Source organism: Argentina anserina, chromosome 6 (assembly GCF_933775445.1).
Source record: "Argentina anserina chromosome 6, drPotAnse1.1, whole genome shotgun sequence".
In the NCBI taxonomy this organism is placed as follows: domain Eukaryota; kingdom Viridiplantae; phylum Streptophyta; class Magnoliopsida; order Rosales; family Rosaceae; genus Argentina; species Argentina anserina.
Window position 1 is genome coordinate 25,083,356 of NC_065877.1, and position 20,725 is coordinate 25,104,080.

At 37.4% G+C, this 20,725-nt stretch overlaps 2 protein-coding genes across 2 annotated transcripts; one reads left to right on the forward strand and one right to left on the reverse strand.

Annotated features, from left to right (window-relative positions):
* Window positions 1–5,225: 5,225 nt before the first annotated feature.
* Window positions 5,226–14,883, forward strand: LOC126800736 (ABC transporter G family member 29-like). Its single transcript, XM_050528145.1, has 22 exons — window positions 5,226–5,379; window positions 5,711–6,095; window positions 7,194–7,403; window positions 7,488–7,572; window positions 7,683–7,842; window positions 7,954–8,030; window positions 8,183–8,236; window positions 8,909–8,999; window positions 9,389–9,690; window positions 9,868–10,466; window positions 10,711–10,871; window positions 10,984–11,093; window positions 11,196–11,349; window positions 11,438–11,593; window positions 11,688–11,863; window positions 11,969–12,301; window positions 12,391–12,765; window positions 12,860–12,993; window positions 13,074–13,301; window positions 13,406–13,577; window positions 13,765–14,019; window positions 14,365–14,883. The coding sequence occupies exons 2-22, from the start codon at window positions 5,725–5,727 to the stop codon at window positions 14,635–14,637; spliced, it is 4,476 nt and encodes a 1,491-aa protein (XP_050384102.1). The 5' UTR covers window positions 5,226–5,379; window positions 5,711–5,724; the 3' UTR covers window positions 14,638–14,883.
* Window positions 14,884–16,698: 1,815 nt separating this feature from the next.
* On the reverse strand, window positions 16,699–18,915 carry LOC126797148 (probable polygalacturonase At3g15720). The gene is made up of 8 exons (XM_050523822.1): window positions 18,784–18,915; window positions 18,542–18,691; window positions 18,278–18,454; window positions 17,708–17,915; window positions 17,511–17,592; window positions 17,298–17,406; window positions 17,054–17,170; window positions 16,699–16,959 (listed from the first exon to the last, which is right to left on the reverse strand). Exons 1-8 carry the CDS (start codon window positions 18,913–18,915, stop codon window positions 16,699–16,701), a joined length of 1,236 nt encoding a protein of 411 aa, XP_050379779.1.
* Between the last annotated feature and the right edge of the window lie 1,810 nt (window positions 18,916–20,725).

Sequence of the window (20,725 nt, forward strand, 5' to 3'; positions counted from 1 at the left end):
AGACACCAAAATGGTCTTTCAAATATGGATCGAAGATTTGGTTCACGCTAAATTTTCCTTGGTCATTTCAATATTATTTCGCTCACGTACCTACCTCAAAGAATTTCATTCCTTTTGATTGGGTCATATGCATATATACCAAGGCTTCGCAATTTCGCATTCGAGGTTTGACATGTTGAAGGACATGATCCAGAAAAGTCCCGCGCGCCAACTAATTAATTAAGTCCATTTCACATTATCACCCTATTTGCTCACTTTCAAATGCCCCCTGCCCCCTCAGATATATATCTCTCTCGCTAAAATGAGGACATTTACATGTTTCTGATATGTTGGCAAACTACATCAACCAGAAATTATTAATACAAATTTAGAATTTACGAAGACGTAGGTACAATGTACGTAATGGCCTTTAAGTTGTAAACCCTAATGACTTTTGTACGACCTCTTGTTTACCTGTTTGATTACAATACACAGAAATATGCAGGATTGCAAATTGAGTGTTAATTATATACGTACATATTGAACCTAAACAAATGACAAAGCTTGTAAAAGTTACCATCACAAGATTATTTAACAATCGTGGGAATTTTTAATTCACCAAGACTTTTGAGACTTGGTATGCATGATATCAATGGAACTTAGAAATTAACAAGGAATCGGTCATCTACAGAGACCCGGTTCTTCAATTACAGTTATTTAAATACAGTGGTGCATGCATTTACAGACTAGACTAAGATTTGAGTTAAGAGAAAAATATTTTCTAATAATAATGAATTAAGGAATGCTTCATATAGATAGGTCATACATTATGGCAGCTGATCTTCTATCCCTTTTTCTCTATACCCTTCTATGTTCCCTAATAAATTTTGGACATGTGTCATGCCACCTAAGCAATCTAACTGCCATATCTAACTCTGTTAACTTATTTTCTAGTTAATATCAAATAAATCAAATTGTGTTTAAAAATTAAAAAGAAAGAAAATAAAGTATTAGCATCTCCATCTACCTTACAATGCCAGAAAAGTTGACTCCCAATTTTTTCAGTCTCGTAGCCCTCAAATGCCCGTAATTGACGTACACCATGTCACCGGTGACAACTTCGGACTTGGCAAAGCGGTGGAAAGTGGGGAGGATTTCCGTTGCCACGTCAGTGTAGAGGTCGTCGGGTAGGTTTCATGTTGGAGGTCGAAAGTGAGGGTGGCGAAGAAGGTGAAGGGGTTAACGCAAGGGAGCGGGAGATGGGGTAAGTGAGGGTGACGTTGTAGGGGTGATGTGGGATTGGAGATTGGAGGAGGTGAAGGGTGAAGAGGACGTAGGCGGCGACTTTGGCTTTGGCGTTGGCAGGGGTTTCGGCGACGCAGGGCCGGCGCGTGAGGATGTGGAGGTGGTGGGAGATGGATGTGTTGGAGGAGAGGGAATCGGAGATGAAAGAGAGAATGGTAGGAGGATTTTTGGGTCGTAGGAGATAGGAGGAGGAAGGTGAAAGAGGTGAGTATGGCTAAGAGACCGCAATGGCATATCCATCACCGATTACACCACCGTAATCTAATACCCATCAAAGATTGTTTGTCTCATAATCTCATTCCATGGACAAATTGCTTGAGATCCATGGAGCAGATGCTTTGATGGAAGAGCTAGAGTGCATCTCAGTCTTTTCTTTTTGTAATTAAGAAATTTAATTTCATTAAAAAAGAAAAATAGACGGGATTGTGTTACCGTTAAGTTGTCTTAAGTGGCATGACCCATGTCAAAATTTCATTAGAGTACATGGAAGGGAATAGAGAAAAATGGATAGAGGATCACCTGCCGGGCTGAATGACATTGTAAGATTTAAGGTTTTTAAATCATGGCACACGAAGTTTCCACTTCATTATCTCAATTATCATATAACATTTTCTCTGAATTAGGATAACTAATATTTGGGGCAGGTGAAGGTGGACCTAAATAAAGCAACTCTTTGGCCTTAAATTAACAACCTCCACATTTTTCTTCGGTTGGGGTTGGTACTGACCTGGGGAGAAGTCCAACTGACGACCACCGGCGGACCTATTCAAGGGCCGCCAGACATATTACAGAATTCTTTTTTTTTTTTTAGTTTTTATAAGCCATATAAAATTAAAACGTGGTAGTTGAGTTAGTTAAGTATGTTGAGACTTGGTTTTTCTTGGTACGATCCCAGCTAGTTTTTTTTTCTCATTTTTTTTTCTTCTTTTTTTTTCTTTTTTGTTCTCGCATTTTTATTTTTGTTTCTTATGTGTTTTTCAATTTTTCCTCACTTTTTTATTCAATGACAATAATTATATGGGCATTGACGGTAACTTGAGCTTGTTGAGTTATCATGTCTTTTATTTTCAAAGATTTTTTGGGCTTCGCCCAAAAAAAACTTGCATAAATTAGCCTATCTCATTTTTCAATTTTGGATTTGCCTTTGTTGACAAAGTTTATACAATTTAGCAATATCATGCTTGGTTATCATTCATCAATGTATGGCCACGTTTGTTACCTATAGTCGTACGCACATCATACTCTGTGTGAGCAAAATGTGCACCGTAAAAAAAATCATTTTCAGTGTGTTCTATAAAGACATTTTCTTTTCTGGTGTTGCACATCGTAAATTGTCATTTAGGGTGTAATTTACACATCGTAAATAACAAATTTTGCTGTAGTGCTGGATGCGTATACAATTCAAAAATTCATGTTGCGTATACAATTCAAAGATTTAGACTGCTGGCAATGGGAAAAGGTTGTTAATAGTATCATTCAAGATGACCATTGAAACATTCACGCATATGCTTAATTTATGACGTTACCAAATTTATCGATATTTCAGGATATACTTCATGATGAATCGGTTACCATTGGAGTCTTAATACAATTATGTCGTTGTTAACTTGTTATCATATTCTTTAAGTAATTGTCAGGCTAAAATTTAGCTTAATTAAGAAGCTTGTTCCCAAAGGAAGAATGAGCCTTATTTTGCATTCCGATCCGCTCGAGCAGTTGACCTTGAGAAAGTTTTCTCCTCGTCCCTCATTTTGCATCACAATTAAAGTTACTAATGAGTTAGCTAAATCAGTATTAGTGCTTCTTAAATTTATAATTAACTATAATTAATGGATCAATCTTGGTTATCGTTTAGAAATTATATAATTCCCACTGAATTTCCTTACAAGGCTCCAATCTATGATGATCGATGTCTTCACCAACCAAGTTTCATTTGATTATTTGGATAATTAGACTGCTAGCCTAATAGAGCCACCACATATATCCACCCACCTTCCAGATCGTCTGTTCATTTTTTGGTCTACGGTGAAAACTTCCCGATCGTCTACGGTGTACCTCAAGTTGACTAGAGTCCCCCTGTTCGTTAGAAGAGACAAGGATGAGTTTGCTGAACCACAACAATTATTGATTCGGGTCAACGGATTCATTTCGGACGACAGCTAGCGGAAGAATTTGGAATTGTTTAGTTCAACGTACACGAATTACGAACATACTGATCGATTAGGGGACGCTCAACAGTTTCATTATCTAAACTAATTTCAGAGCTACAAGTGCAAGTGGCTGAATGGATTTGTTTCTACATGCATGGTTGGATTTCAGTTTTTCGCTTAATTTAAAATCTGCTTAATTAGTGCTGACAATTTTTTTTAACAAAAGGATTGCCATTAGGGTCTCCATTATGCACTGTATAAGAGCATTAGGATGTATGTATATTTATTACTATTTCTCCCTTGATTAGGTGCCCATAACCATCCTTAGAACAAACAAGCATACACAACACATGCGCTTATTCACAAACTTACAACTTTGCTACCCCCCTCCCCACAAACCAATTGTTCTTAGCAGAAGATCATAGGGTTACGAGCTCTGCAAATCTGCAATTGGGTTATCTGTCTTTATTATTTTTAAGTAGCGTTCACACTTTGTAACCCTCCATGCCACTTAATTAAAGCTTTGTAGTAGAAGGTGACAATACTTACAAAAAAAATTTATATAATCCTAGATGTAAATGCGTATTCTGAAAATACTGACTTCATCCGTATAAAACTAATTTCAACTAAAAAGCTTGTATTCAATAACAAAAATTATGAATCTCAGACACCGATATTCATGAAGCAGATGAAAAATTTTACCAGACTCCCAATCAACCAAAAACCTACCGACATGTAAGATATTTCTTTTCGGATCTAACTTGACCTAGCTAGATACCTTCCGTACGCGTGAACCAAATTAAGTTACCAAGTTGACATCAATGGTTAAGTTGGAATATGGTGTCCCTTTTTTCCCGTCCCTCTCCCTGTCTCCCATTAGTTTACTGACATGTGTTCTTCCATGTCCTTTCAGATCTGGGTTCGTTTTCTTCAACCTTAATATTGGTTTATTTTTTAATTAATTAATATTATGAAATATATGAATTTTCTCCTCATCCTAACGCTTTGAAAGAGCTGTTAAATGGGGTGACGACACATGTCAGAAAACTAATGGGAGACATGGAGAGAAACAGGAAAAAAGGGACAACATATTTTCTTTCGGTTAAGTTGATATCCAAATTAAGTCTAACTTGACTTAGTTACCATTCTTCGTTTCCAAGGTCACATCAATGGTTAAGTAATGACTAATGATCGAGTTCTTATTGCATGAAGTGAATTTAATCAATATATGTGGACATGAATCAATTAACTTAATTCCAATACTGAGAATTTTTTTTTTGTTTCGATCGTAGATATAACTGTACTATACCAATAATGAGCCGAAAGAATCAGAGTGTGTCAAACTGTCAACCCAATTAATACGAGATAACTTTGATCCGCCATTTGATGTAAGATTTGCCGATTTGGGATGTCGATTACAGGTCAACACCTTCTTCGCGCTAATGATGCTCATGAATCATGATGTATAACTCGTCACTTTATGTTTGCACATATATTTGCAAGCTTTATTTCCACTCTCGTATTAGCTCTAAATATTTTTATTCAACTTCAAATTTATCATCAACTTAGCATATATCTATGTTGTCACCAGATCTCATGTGACAAATTGGGAATCGCATATTCGTATGCATGGGCATATGTGGAGCCCACGTTACTCCATCAATAGACATTCCAGAAGAAGTGGGTACGGCCGTCACTTTTGAACTGTTATTGTTATTTGTATGCTGTTTATTTTTGTCACTTGCTTGCGATTTTCATTTAGGTTTCACCCTCCTTGGGTAGTGTATAAAAACTCCCATGCTCGCTCCAAATGAGATGACTCTTTAGATTTTGCATCATCACTCTCAAAATCTCTCGTTTTGGAAGAGAGATGTTTTAGTTGATAGAACTTTCAATTCTCCACCAACCCATTAGTATTCCTTCTTCCATTTCCAAGAGATATTGAGTAAGTGCTTCTCCTTTCATGTTCTTGACAAGAAAATTCAGAAAACCAAGCTGACATCACGTCTCCATCCTTTTGCTTTCACTGTTTCACATGTTCAGAAGCCAAGTTTACCAATTTAAAATCTCTTTCAAACAAACTCTGAACAAAAGCAAATTGTAATGAATGATTTCAACCACCATTTGCATGTAACGCTCTGATTCTTGAAACTCTAAAACTCAATCGTTTCTGTCCTCGAAAACTTGAGCATTCTCTCAAGTAAATACCTACTTCTCTTCCCTTCTCATGATCTGGGTAACTCCCATTTTCTGTCTAAGCTCAATTTCTTTTCCAGGAAAGTGATTAAAAATGGACGGAGCAGAACGAGTGAAAGTAGGTGCAAATCGAAGAAGCAGAAGCAGAAACCAGAGTTGGAGCATGGAGGAAGTGTTTGTGACTGCAACGCACTCTCGAAGAAGCAGTCGAGCAGAAGACGAAGAGGCTCTGACTTGGGCTGCCGTTGAGAAACTGCCAACATTTGATAGATTGAGAACAGGGCTCATCCAGTCCATTGTGGAGAGCGAGTATCCGCAAAGGATGAACAATAAAGTGGTGCACAGGGAAGTTGATGTTCTGAAGCTTGGTGTAACCGACCGTCAAGATTTCATCGACAGAATTTTTAAGGTTGCAGAAGAGGATAATGAGAAGTTCTTGAAGAAGTTCCGAAGCAGAATCGACAAGTAAGTTCTTGTTTTATCTTTTATCTTTACCAAAAGACGTTTGGGAGGACGAGAGAATTGATTTTAGTCTTGACGTTAACTATTTTTGTGGGGATCAATCACACTCGAAAGTAGGTGGAGCAGTTCTTGTCAAGAGTTTAGACGTAATCTTCTAAAGAAATTTTTTCCTAAATTCTTTAAATTTAGAGCCCCTTCGATTATTGCTGAAATCCTTTGAAGTAACTCTATTTTGGAGGAATGCTAGAGGCTAGAAATGCTCAAATGCTTATTTGGCCAAGTTTCCTCTACTCTGTAGCACATTGATTAGCTATCTGATTGCTATGATGCATTATCATAAACATGGATTTCTTTCCATTAACTTCTATAGATTTATTCACCTAGGGGGCGTTTACTAAACTTGAATGAGATTATGAAAGAATGGGAATGAGAGGGAGTGATTCTCATTGCCTTGTTTACTAATCAACCGGAGTGAGAACAAGAAAGAGGGCAATGGAAATCAGATTACTAGGTTAATGACAAATTTACCCTTGTAAGAAAATGTGATATTAAGAATTTTTTAGTATGATTTATGTCAAGAACCTTGAATATCATGATGTAGTTTCATATCTTGACTAAAAAAAAATGATGTTGTTTCACAAATGGAAGCTTAAGATGTGAACCAAGCCTAACTGCTTAAGTCGTTATCTCTGTGAGGATCTTTGCAGGCATGGCAAGCAAGCATAAAAACCAACAGTGATCTTTACCATGATCAATCTTAATAATATATACTTAATTTGCTAATAATTATGTATTTGTCTTGCTTGTTTTGTTTGCTCCATCATGTTGAGATATTAGATTTGTTGACCTATTCTATTTGTAGTCACTTTCTCATACCTCTCTCTTAATTTAAAGGCCTTTAGTCTCTTTCAATGGTTTATTATGTGACAAAACATATTTGGTTAGCAAAGAAATTTCCGGCAGCTACTTTGTTGTAAAGGGTATCAACTTTGTAAAAACTAAATATTAATTACTCGAACACTGAAGTGACTGAACAAACAAATTGGTACACATTGATCAACATTTAGCTAATTGATTTCCTCTTGTTGTTGTGATTTTCAGGGTTGGGATTAGACTTCCCACAGTGGAAGTTAGGTTTGAGCACTTGACAGTCGAAGCAGATTGCCATATTGGTAACAGAGCTCTTCCTACTCTCCCAAATGTTGCCAGGAACATTGCAGAATCAGCTCTTAGTTTCATTGGGATTACAATGACTAAGAGAACAAACCTAACAATTCTCAAGAATGCCACTGGCATCATCAAACCATCAAGGTATACATTATTTCTTTTCCATAGAACAATTTTATGTTCTAGAGAAAGCAATTGTTGAAATGATTAGTTCTTGCATATTTGTAGGATGGCACTACTATTAGGCCCCCCATCTTCAGGGAAAACAACCCTTTTGTTGGCTCTGGCTGGGAAGTTGGACCCAAGCTTGAAGGTCAGGCTCTCATCTTATGGGTGTGCAATTGCTTTCAGCATATATACGTTAATACTGCGCGCTAAGTACTAATAAGCAATAAAGTTATTTTCTTTTTATATATGGAACAGGTTAAAGGAGAGATCACATACAATGGATATAGGTTGAACGAATTTATACCGCAGAAGACATCTGCATATATTAGCCAAAATGATGTTCATGTAGGAGAGATGACTGTCAAAGAAACCCTAGACTTTTCAGCAAGGTGCCAAGGGGTTGGTACTCGATATGGTAAGTGGTGAACTAGCTAAACCAAAATTGACCCATGTCTTTAAATTTATAGAGAACTATGGTAATGAATTTGGTAAACCTAAATTTAACTTGTTCATTGCGACCATATAGAACTTTTATCTGAGCTTGCGAGAAGGGAGAAGGATGCTGGAATATATCCTGAGGCAGAAGTCGACCTTTTCATGAAGGTAAGCCTAATTCAAACTTCTGCTAAAATTAGTATGTATATTGCGATTGTTGTCCATCGACTGTATATTCGGAACCCTAACACGTACAGTCGACAGGCATCTAGCTCCATGGACCGTGAACTAACCTATCTATGCTTTCTGCTTTATTTCAGGCCACTTCAATTGGAGGAGTTGAGAGCAATCTCATCACCGACTACACTCTCAGAGTACGTAAATAATTAACCCGACCCCTGATCTCAAAAATGAACTCAATTTAGTTTCTGAGGATTAAGATAGTGGAAATTGCACGTCACTACTCACTAGTTTTTGGAACATGTCCTCTACTTTATATTATTCTGTTTGAAGACATATCCAGAAAATCAGATCGACTATTATCTAAAAGTACAGCTCACATCTCACTATTGTCACCATGACACCATCATTCATTCATAGATATTCATATCCACTACGTCGTTTTGTCACCATTTTCTTCTGCTCACCAACTTTTGCAGAGTTCACTTTGCTGACTGCTGTCTGAAACCACCACTTTGCCTCGCTTTTCCTTTTTGCTGCACTTGGTTGGTGGCCTACCCGGCCATTTCTCATAAAAAAAACCCAAAAACAAAAACAAAAACAAAATAAAATAATAAAATATATTTTACTAATGAACTTGGTATTCTGAGTTCATCCAGTCACCTATTGCACACGTCCACAGTTCTTAGATTAATTTTGTTTCTGGTAAACACAGTTTTTAGAGTTGAAGAGACATATTAGTTTCATGGCAAAGGAAGCTGCTACTGAAACTGATATGTAATATATATGTGTAATAGATTTTACGTGGATATAAATCTTGTACCTTTGCCTCTCCGGCCTCTTACAACTTATTATGAATGGAACAGATTTTAGGACTTGATATATGCAAGGATACCATTATTGGAAACGAAATGCTGAGAGGGATTTCTGGTGGCCAAAAGAAACGTGTAACCACAGGTGAATTTATTTCCAATCTTATTCTCAATTTGTGTGGTAATCGAGCTAAACGGGTTCCAAGATATCGTCTTTGATTCCTAATGTCAATTCAAACTTGTCCCAAATTTCTTCTGAAATGTCAAACATAATTAAATACTTGCGACTGTTGCACTATGAAGTCATGGAACTTGTCTAAAAAGCATGCACCTACTTCAACCAAAGCATATATGAATATGTCGACCCTTTACTAAACAGTGAATTTAGAACATTTACTTGGTCAATCGAATTTGAAACCAATACTGTTAATCATTTTCTATCTAAGCTCCGAAGTTAAAACCGCAACATTTGAAAGTATTAGACGTCGTCATTTGTGTGTCTTGACAATTTAAATTTCCAATATCGAAATTCAGGTGAAATGATAGTTGGGCCTACGAAAACACTTTTCATGGATGAAATATCAACCGGTCTAGATAGCTCCACCACATTTCAGATAGTGAAGTGCTTGCAGCAAATTGTGCACATAACTGAAGCTACTATCTTCATGTCCCTACTCCAACCTGCTCCAGAGACGTTCGATCTCTTCGATGATATCATCCTTTTATCAGAGGGTCAGATTGTTTACCAGGGACCGCGTGAGAACATAGTTGAGTTTTTTGAGAGCTGTGGCTTTCGATGCCCCGAGCGAAAGGGAACTGCTGATTTCTTGCAAGAGGTAACATCAGCACTTCAGTAACGAGCAGTAGTGTGTGACACATGCATCACAAAAGTTCTTAACAGCACTAACATGAATAAAAACCACTAGATATCAGACTTATAGTTCCATTAACATGTTAATGCCGATCAAATCCACTTGGCTAGATATTGACCATTATTGTCCAAATATTTTCAGGTTACCTCCAGAAAAGACCAAGAGCAATATTGGGCAGATAGAAGAAAGCCATACAAATACGTATCAGTAACTGAATTCTCAAAACGGTTTAAACGTTTCCATGTAGGCATGAGGCTTGAAAATGAGCTAACAATTCCTTTTGATAAGTCCCAAGGCCACAAAGCAGCTCTAGTATTCAAAAGATATTCAGTATCCAAAATGGAACTTCTAAAGGCCAGTTGGGACAAGGAATGGCTACTCATGAAGAGGAATTCCTTTGTCTACATTTTTAAGACAGTCCAAATCACTATAGGGGCAATGATTACCTCAACTGTGTTTTTGAAGACACAAATGCACACCAGAAATGAAGAAGATGGAGCAGTCTATATTGGTGCACTTCTATTTTCCATGATCATCAACACATTTAACGGATTTGCTGAGCTCTCGATGACCATTGCAAGACTACCTGTATTTTACAAGCATAGAGACCTTGTTTTCCATCCTGCTTGGACTTTCACTCTCCCAACTATCCTGCTCACTATACCTATATCAATTATTGAATCCGTAGTTTGGATGATCGTAACATATTACACTATCGGTTTTGCACCTGAAGCTAGCAGGTACTACATTCTTGGCTTCATTTCATTTCTCTATGGTGGTAAATGTTCAGATAACTTATGTGATAATCATAATATTATCCGGCCGTACACTGATGGTCAACATCTCTCTATACCCCTTGGCGCTTCCTATATCTTAATTAGAGTGTAAAGGGCATGCTTTAAAAATTTTATACCCTTAGCACACTGTCACAATTGCTATCACCATTGTTGAGATCCTCATTGCAGTTGTAAACAACTTTTGCAGGTTTTTCAAGCAACTATTATTGGTATTTCTGATCCAACAAATGGCTGCTGGGCTCTTCAGGCTAATTTCTGGAGTCTGCAGGACCATGATCATAGCAAACACTGGTGGAGCTCTCACTTTGCTCATGGTCTTTTTGCTTGGAGGTTTCATACTTCCTAAAGGTTAGTATGAACTGAATATGAAGTCCTCTTTTTAATGAAGTCCAAACCAAACCAAAATGAGATTTTAGTACTTTACTGAATTATCAATGAGTTGTGCTTTTACATGTGGCAGGTGACATTCCAAACTGGTGGCGGTGGGGCTACTGGGTTTCACCTCTGACCTATGGTTACAATGCCATTGCTGTAAATGAAATGTTTTCTCCCAGGTGGATGAACAAACTGGTATGATATGGTTAACTTAATGTTCCATGACAGAATAAATTTATTTGATAAAATGCCATAGCATCTGAACTTCTGAAGTTAACTAACTTAACTGTGTCGCAGGCTTCAGATAATGTTACCAGATTGGGTGTGGCAGTGCTTCAAAATGTTGAAGTTTTCCCTGACAAAAACTGGTTTTGGATTGGCTCTGCAGCCCTTCTGGGGTTTGCTATTCTTTTCAACATCCTTTACACTTTATCTCTGATGTACCTCAGTCGTAAGAACCAACTTTTTCCCTTCTGTCAAACACGGATTGGAATTCTTATCTTATTTCATGACTACTTATAATGCTCTTGTTTCGATAGCTCCTGGAAAATCACAAGCTATTATATCTGAAGAATTGGCCGAAGAAATGGAGGGAGACCAAGAAGAATGCAGGGAGGAACCAAGACTTAGAAGGCCTCAGTCAACGCGAGATTCATTTTCTCGGTCATTATCATCTGCTGATGCAAACAATTCAAGTGAGAAGCAAACACTGCTTTCTTTTTTCTTTTCTTTTTTAATATGGTGGTCACAAGTGTTCCTAACTTCCTATTGAACCTAAATTTTTTTCAGGAGAAATGGCAATCCGGCGAATGAGCAGTCAAACCAATGGCAGTGGTTTAAGTAGGAATGCTGATTCTTCTCTTGAAGTAGCCAATGGGGTTGCGCCCAAGAGAGGAATGGTTCTTCCTTTCACTCCTCTGGCAATGTCCTTTGATGATGTTAATTACTATGTGGACATGCCTCCTGTAATTTTTCTTTCTCCTGATTTCACTCTTTTCCCTTCAAGGAAAATTTTATATTGAAGTGACTTGTCCAACTTCAACACTTAGCTAACTTGGTACATATAACAGGAAATGAAAGAAGAAGGAGTAAATGAGGACAGGCTGCAACTACTTAGTGAAGTTACTGGTGCTTTTAGGCCTGGGGTCTTGACTGCTCTAATGGGGATTAGTGGGGCTGGAAAGACAACTTTGATGGATGTCCTAGCAGGAAGAAAGACTGGTGGATACATCGAAGGGGATATTAGGATCTCTGGGTTCCCTAAGAAACAAGAAACCTTTGCAAGAATCTCTGGTTATTGTGAACAAACTGATATCCACTCACCCCAAGTCACTGTCAAAGAGTCACTAATTTACTCAGCATTCCTTAGGCTCCCTAAAGAAGTCAGCAAACAGGACAAGATGGTAAACAAATGACTTATAACACTTGTCTAAATAATTTATGGATTCAAATGTTAAAAGTACCTTTTCTTTGTTTCATTTTTATTTTCCAGATTTTCGTAGAAGAGGTGATGGATTTGGTTGAGCTAGACAGTCTCAAGGATGCTCTAGTCGGGCTTCCTGGAATTACAGGGTTGTCGACAGAACAAAGAAAGAGGTTAACAATTGCAGTTGAGCTTGTTGCTAATCCTTCAATCATTTTCATGGATGAACCAACATCAGGTCTTGATGCAAGGGCAGCTGCAATTGTTATGAGGACTGTTAGAAATACTGTGGACACTGGGAGAACAGTTGTCTGCACAATTCACCAGCCTAGCATTGACATATTTGAGGCATTCGATGAGCTTCTACTCCTGAAGAGAGGAGGGCAAATTATTTACTCGGGACCATTAGGCCGCAATTCCCACAAGATCATAGAATATTTTGAGGTGTTCATCTGCCTAATAAGTTCTTTATTAATTTTACGTATTAAATTTGTTAATCAATGCATAGTTATTTAACTCTTCACTTATGCTATGTCAGGCTATTCCTGGAGTGCAAAACATCAAAGAGAAGTATAACCCAGCCACATGGATGCTTGAGGTAAGCTCAGTAGGAACTGAGGTCAAGCTTGGAATGGACTTTGCTCAATACTACAAATCATCTTTCTTGCAGAAGTAAGTGACTAACAAAAAAATTTCATGCTAGTAAGTAATTATTTCAGGCTCTAAAGTTTAATATAAAATCCTATGTCCAGGAGAAACAAAGCTTTAGTAAAGGAGCTAAGCACACCACCACCAGGAGCAAAAGATCTCTACTTTGCTACTCAGTATTCTCAGTCATCATTCCAACAATTCAAATCATGTCTGTGGAAGCAATGGTGGACTTATTGGAGAACTCCTGATTATAATCTTGTTAGATTCTTTTTCACCTTAGCATCTGCTCTCATGCTTGGAACCATGTTCTGGAAGGTTGGCACTAAAAGGTATGAGCTTATAACAAGTTGAAGTTTCAAGATTCTTTTGGCTGAGTAATAAGCTGTTCAAGAGTATTTGACAAAGAGCTAAGTGATGTATCTTTCATATTCAGGGAAAGCATTTCTGATCTGACCATGATTATCGGGGCTATGTATTCTGCTGTGTTGTTTGTTGGAATTAATAACTGCTCCACAGTGCAGCCAATTATCGCCACTGAAAGAACGGTATTCTATCGAGAAAGAGCTGCTGGGATGTACTCTGCATTACCTTATGCACTAGCACAGGTAACTAGTTAGAGCAGAAAATATACATAGACATGCTAGAAATCTAGATTCTGCTGGACGTGAAATACCTCTACCTTTAGATGAGAATACTTCCTTAATATTCATCAACTCGTCAAATAACTTACTATTGTATGTTGAATCAGTTTTTTTATATTTTGACATTTGATTTAAACCAATCAAATTGCAGGTTATTATTGAAATGCCATATGTGTTTATTCAAACCACATATTATACGCTGATAGTGTATGCCATGGTGAGCTTTCAATGGACAGCAGCAAAATTCTTCTGGTTCTTCTTCGTCAACTTCTTCTCATTCCTTTACTTCACATACTACGGAATGATGACTGTTTCCATTACCCCAAACCACCAAGTAGCATCCATATTCGCTGCAGCTTTCTATTCGCTTTTCAACCTCTTCTCCGGTTTCTTCATACCTAGACCAGTAAGTTCTCTTTTTACAAGTAGCTAAGTTTAAATCTAATCATAAATGTTGGAAAATTGGGATGCTTCTCTAGGAAGTGCTTTCTTATGATCAGCCGCATTAACTTGTAGCTAGTTCTGTCAAATGTTGCCAAACGGGCGCTTTTATCATCGTGGCGCTTGTAGCATTCTAATTAAAAGCATTTCAAAGATGCATGTTACTACTAATACATCTCTAATTTGGAAGTGTGATCCACCTATATAGGAGGGTTTCACCCTCTGTACCAATATGTATAGACATTATGATTAACAAATTGTCATATATGTTTCATTTCTATGTGTTAATACTTTGACCTCTAATTTTCAGAAAATACCGAAATGGTGGATTTGGTATTACTATATTTGCCCTGTAGCGTGGACAGTGTATGGTTTGATAGTATCACAATATGGTGATATTTTGGACCCCATTAGGGCACCTGGAATGTCACCTAATCCGACTGTGAAATGGTATGTAGAACACCATTTCGGGTATGATCCAGATTTCATGGGACCAGTGGCTGCAGTTCTGGTTGGCTTCACACTCTTCTTTGCTTTCATGTATGCCTACTGCATTAAAACACTCAACTTCCAAATCAGGTAGAAGAATTCTTGTCAGACGAAGTTGGATTACAAGCAGTGAATAATAAGTATATAGGTGTAAATAGATGTAAGAGTTTCTATGTACAAGCCTTGATTGTTTCATAGGGAAGTTAAACGTGTGAACTTCAAAATGTCAAGGTTGTATACTAGCTTGTACGCTTTGTATCTGTAGTCCTTTTTTTTTTCTTTGAGAAAGATTTGTATCTGTAGTTCTGTACTGCCATCAATGGAAAAATTTTGTCTACTACATCCCAGTACAAGTTCATATCATTATAGCCCATAATTTTCGTTCTCTCCAATCTATTACCTTGATTACTTCTCTCATTCTTGGGTCTGTGTTCTGGAAGGTTGACGATGAAAGATTTGTGAGTTTAGCTACTGATAACAAGTTCAAATGAAGTCCAGCTAATCTTTTTTGGAGTAGGTGAGCTAGACTGATTTGTCTAATTACTTGGTTATTCCAACATGCAGGGAAACCAGTGCGTGCTGATCGATCTCAAACTGATGTAATAACTACATAAGTACAGTGACTGCAGTCAAAAGTACGTTTTCACTGAAAAAATAACTGGTTTTCTACCGAGAAAGAGCTGCCAGAAAGTACTCCGCAACTCTGCGTTACCTTATGCACAGGCAATGGTGAGTGAGGTGACTTCACAGATGTGCATATATATATATATATATATATATATATATATATAGTCCCTATCCAGAGTGAAGGTTCACTCTGAAGTTTCAGAGTGAAGTTCCAATTTTGACACACTTTTCGGTCAAATTTTTTCACCATAAGTGATTCAATATTTAGCTATGTTATTCAAGATCATCTCTATAAAGTTTCATCCAATTTGACAATGATTTGAGCTTTCAAAATTGAGATTTACACGAACGGTTCACGTTGAACAGTTTTAATTCATTCATTGATTTAATCTAATTTAAATACCTTAACGATGTCCGAATTAGATGAAACTTTATAGAGATGATCTTGAATAGCATATCTAAATATTGAATCACTTATGGTGAAAAAATTTGACCGAAAAGTGTGTCAAAATTATAACTTCACTCTGAAACTTCAGAGTGAACCTTCACTCTGGATAGGGACTGATATATATATATATATATATATATCTATATACATATTTTCTCAAATGCGGAGGTCCGCACCAATGATTTTGGTGCGGATTTCCATCTTTTTACCACTTTTTGATCGAATTTTCTCATCTTCACCGTCTAGTATCTAGATAATATTGTGTAGATCATCTCTGCAAATTTTCAGCCAATTTGGTAATCGTTAAGGCCCTCAAAATCGAATAACAAATGGACGGACCGAATTCTGTCGAACCGTTACCGTTCATATTTTTAACAGAAAAACGCAATTTTGAGGGCCTTAGCGATTATCAAATTAGCTGAAATTTTGCAGAGATGATCTACACAATATTATCTAGATATTAGACGGTGGAGATGAGAAAATTTGATCAAAAGTGGTAAAAAGATGGAAATCCGCACCAAAATCTTGGTGCGGACCTCCGCAGCCAAGAAGGGCTGATATACAGGCTGTTTCAGGTGCGGTTGTCCGCACCGTGCGGATTCACCGATTCCGGCGACGGCAAGCCGCAACGGCGCGGTGGACCAGCACAGCCACATTACCCACCTCCAGGCGATCTCGTATTTGCTGGTTGGAGCTCTATCGGTGACCCACGATGGCCGGAATCTGCAAAACTCAAGTTTCTAGGCAGATTCTGGCGATTTTGCGATTTCAGCCGCCGTGGGTAGCCAATGGAGCTCCGACCGGCACAAACGGGATTGCCTAGAGGTGAGGAGTGCAGATGTGCTGGTCTGCCCCGCCGTTGCGGCCTGCCATCGCTAGACTCGGTGAATTTATACTTTACATAAGGTACATACGGTCCGCACTTGAAAGTTCTCATATATATATATCTATGAAATCAATTCAAATTGTATACATAATCAGATGTAATGACATTCTGAACTTCTGGAGTACAACAAATTATACTGCAAACTTTAGCTTGTTCCAAAACTTTTAGTCACCTACTGTAGTAAGTACGTACGTCTACGTATATAAATTGAAAGCGAGTGTTTCATTTGTCTTCAAGCAAGATACTTGGGGAACAGTTGAGCTACAAGTCCCATTCGCATTGATACAAGAGGCAGAAATGTTCTGATCAGCATCTGCCGAAGTGATATTGATCTGCTTCATCACAATGTTAGTACAACCTGACATTTCTGTGCAGTTGAATACAATCGCCTCCGAACTCGAAGAAGTTCCTTGAAAATCACTATATGTAACATTACTCACTTCTACTGCCTGAGTCTATTATACATGTTGAACATAGTATAACGAACACGGTTAGAATAATAGTCACTTCAACCAAATTTACTATAAGGTATGAAAATAGAAAACCCACCGAACTTGGACAGTCATGCCTGCCGTTACAATAATGTTGGTCAATGATGATAGGATGCTTCGCGTCTATTAGTGTTATTTGTTCAAATGTTATATTCCTAGCGTAGCCAGAACCACCCTAAAATGCCAAAAAAAAAAAAAAAACAACAACAACAGTTTCATAACCATCAGACACTACAGAAGTTACACTTGTACAGAAAACAAAATTAGATAAAAATAATTTTAGCAACAATAATACCAATTACCTGCCATGTCTTAATTCTAGCTCCATTTTGTGTACCATTGAAACTACAATTTCGTACGAGTATATTTTCTGCTGTCTGGTGACTTTTTTTGACACCTAAACTTCCCACACTTTGAAAAATACAAGGACAAGTTGGAGACTTATCACCATGGTATGCATTCCAACCAATATTCACGTATGCATATAATTATATAGTTGCAACATGTATACAAACCTAATCCCATGACCAGGTCCACATGCAATATTGGAGATATTGATGAAGGATGAACCATTGTTAATGGCAATACAATCATCACCTGTTGTAAGAATTCCCAAAAGAAAACTATTTGATGAGAATTACATCAAACCTAATGAATGATGTATAAGGTTGATGGATAAACTCACAAATGCTTGAAAGAGAATTAAGATTACCAGTTGCTATTATTGAGTCATGAATATTGACATATGTTGAGACAGAGATGTCTATGCCATCTGTGTTAGGACTATCTTCAGGTGCATGAATATAAAGATTGGAGATAGTAACATTATTGCTATGGGTGAGACTAATATGAGCCATTGGACTGTCAACGTGTGTAAGTCCAGTTAACCAAAGATGATCGCATCTTGAAAAGTGTAGAGCCTGCAACATAATATGCATTTTAGAAAAAAGGTCAAGTTAGAAGATGATCGACAAAAGGCGACATTTTCATAATATGATCGATGCATATTTCATAGACGTATCGCTCACCTTTGGTCGTCTGCATTTAGCTTTGCTCACCTGCATATGAGTGATCATTTCAGGGTCAGCTGAGACCTGAGAGACTCGGAGAAGTTCTACATTAACTTGTATATATACACATTATACACATACATAAGAAAGTCAGGATAATAAGAAAAGGTATTAAGTAGCAATAGTTTACACGTAAGGACATCAGATGGTCACTAGCTATTGATGAATGGGGGGGGGGGGGGGGGGGGACAATAATTTACATAGATTATTACTTTTTTAGGATGGGAGGTAGTATTATTGCTCCACCAAAGTGAACCTTGGCCATTTATTTCTCCTGTTCCATTTATGATGAGGTTGCTCAAATTTACGAAGGATAACCAATATTCTACACACGTATCACCCCCTTTCCATTCATCTGGATTTTTTGGTGCCACGATTTTCCCCATAATCTGCAACAGGAAAAGAATGTTATAGTTGTATATATATGATTCAGGAATCAGGATTTATATTGTTGGACTTTTGCTTCAGTTTCCTACCTCAACCCGGATACCGTCGCTAGAATCGCAAGGACCTACGAAGATGGTAGGTTGCAAAAGGAATGTCTTCTCTGCTGGTATTACTAATGTTGGTGACCCTTCACTAGCGTTATTAGTTGAACATGAAGCATTCCATGCTTCTATGAATGCCTGTTTATAATTAAGCATATACTGACATACTAATTCTTAAGAACTATATACAATAACATATGAAAGAAATATGATTGATAATTAAACTTTACCGCAGAATCATCTGTTTCGCCATCTCCAGCAGCACCATAATCAATTACATTAAAAGTTGTTTGCCCGTGTCCAAAACTAAAATTTGATGACGCAATAGCATAAAGCATCATATAGCAAAGTATATTCCTCATGTTTAAAGACTTCGACCTAAGCATTTCAAATTGAAAGAGTGATACAATTGCACAGTAGAACCTGATCGACAGCTATACAACCATGCCATGTTTATATATGCAAGGACTGATTAAGGGTGAAATGAATATATGCATGCCATGTTTTTTTATTCATGAATTCACATTTATTTCAGTGTATTTCTATTGTTTCGTTATCAAACAAGTCAGATTAGTTTCTTAATCCATATAAATGCTATTTTGACTGATTGAATTTTCAGTTTTAGGTAAAGAACTAGAGCACCTCTCAAACTGTTTCCTCTAATCTAACCGCGTTTAGGCAGTGACATAGCCAGAATTCTCCATTAGAAATATCGAATTTCATATACGAAGAAAGTGAAATTGTTATGGCCATTCTTTAGCGATAACACAAAATTTTTTTTCTCAAGAAAACAATATAAACAAGTTTTCAATGATTTTCCTTAGATCATTTAAATGTTGGAATTGAATTTCTCTTTTGTTTAATGTCTATAGCTAGGGCATGACAGGGAGTTACAACCCAATAAGTTGGTGTTATATATATATATATATATATATATATATATATATATATATATAACTCTCAAATATATTATGATCATAATATATCTGAGAGTTATGTTGGGGTTGTAACAATGTTGCAATTTTCTTCTCTTTATGATATGTAGTGACTCATATATAAGCACTTTTTTTTTTCAATCCAACGTCAATTCATTTGTATTTTAACAGACAAAACTAAGATAATACACCTAAAGGCGGACAAAAAGAGATATCTCTTCTTACTCAAATAATTAGCCATCACTAAGCAAAAGTAGCTAACAACTAGCAAATCCTAGTAAAACTAGTCAACCAAGCCAAGATTCACCCATCTTTTCATGGTCATGGAGCATAAGACTAACAACATATAATGTAGAAGATCTAAATAAATTTTAACAACCACACCATACTCAAATAATTACCTATCACGAAGCAAAACTAGCTAACAACTAGCAATTCCTAGGTAAAACTATCCAACCAAGCCAAGATTCACCCACCTTTTCATGGTCATGAAACACAAAACTAACAGCATACATACGATGTAGAAGATCTAAATAATTTTTAACAACCACACAATTGTATAACTGCAACGCGACTCAAGTTAAACTAAAGGAGAATGGGCCATAAAAACTCAATCCAACCAAGCCCACACTAGAGCAACGCCATTCATGGTAGACGCACAAGTCAAGACCCAAAATCTCACGGGCCCAAAGAGAAGCCCCGTCACAACAACAGCCCAAATCAAAACCCAAAAAGCCTAAAAGAGACTTGATGAGTCCCCAACTTCGCTAGATTGGCTCTATTGCTACGAGAGGATACCAATCCCACCGCCGTCGTAACAGCTGCCACTGTAGTTACAAAAATCTCCATCGTTACAAGCCTCCCCACCGTAAAAAGCTGCAGTGCAACCTCCTTTATGCCAGACTTCCACTGAGTTAAACCCTTCAAATCAATAGTCGATCTAACATCACCGTCACACTTCACCCCAGTGAGATACAAGGCATTAGACCTGTCGCTGCCATTGCCAATCTAAAAACCTAGAACTAGTAATGGTCCTCTCCCCTAGAGACTCTACTCATCCTTGTTAATCTGATAAGGAATCGGCGACGCCATCGCCAAATCTCCACCACCATCAGTAGGCACAACACCCGAGCAAGGAGACACCCCACCCATGAACCTACCGATGAAGAGGAGGAAGAAGGAAAGGCATGGATACCCTCACCAGTCCAAATTTTATTGCCCAGAAGCAATCAATTTG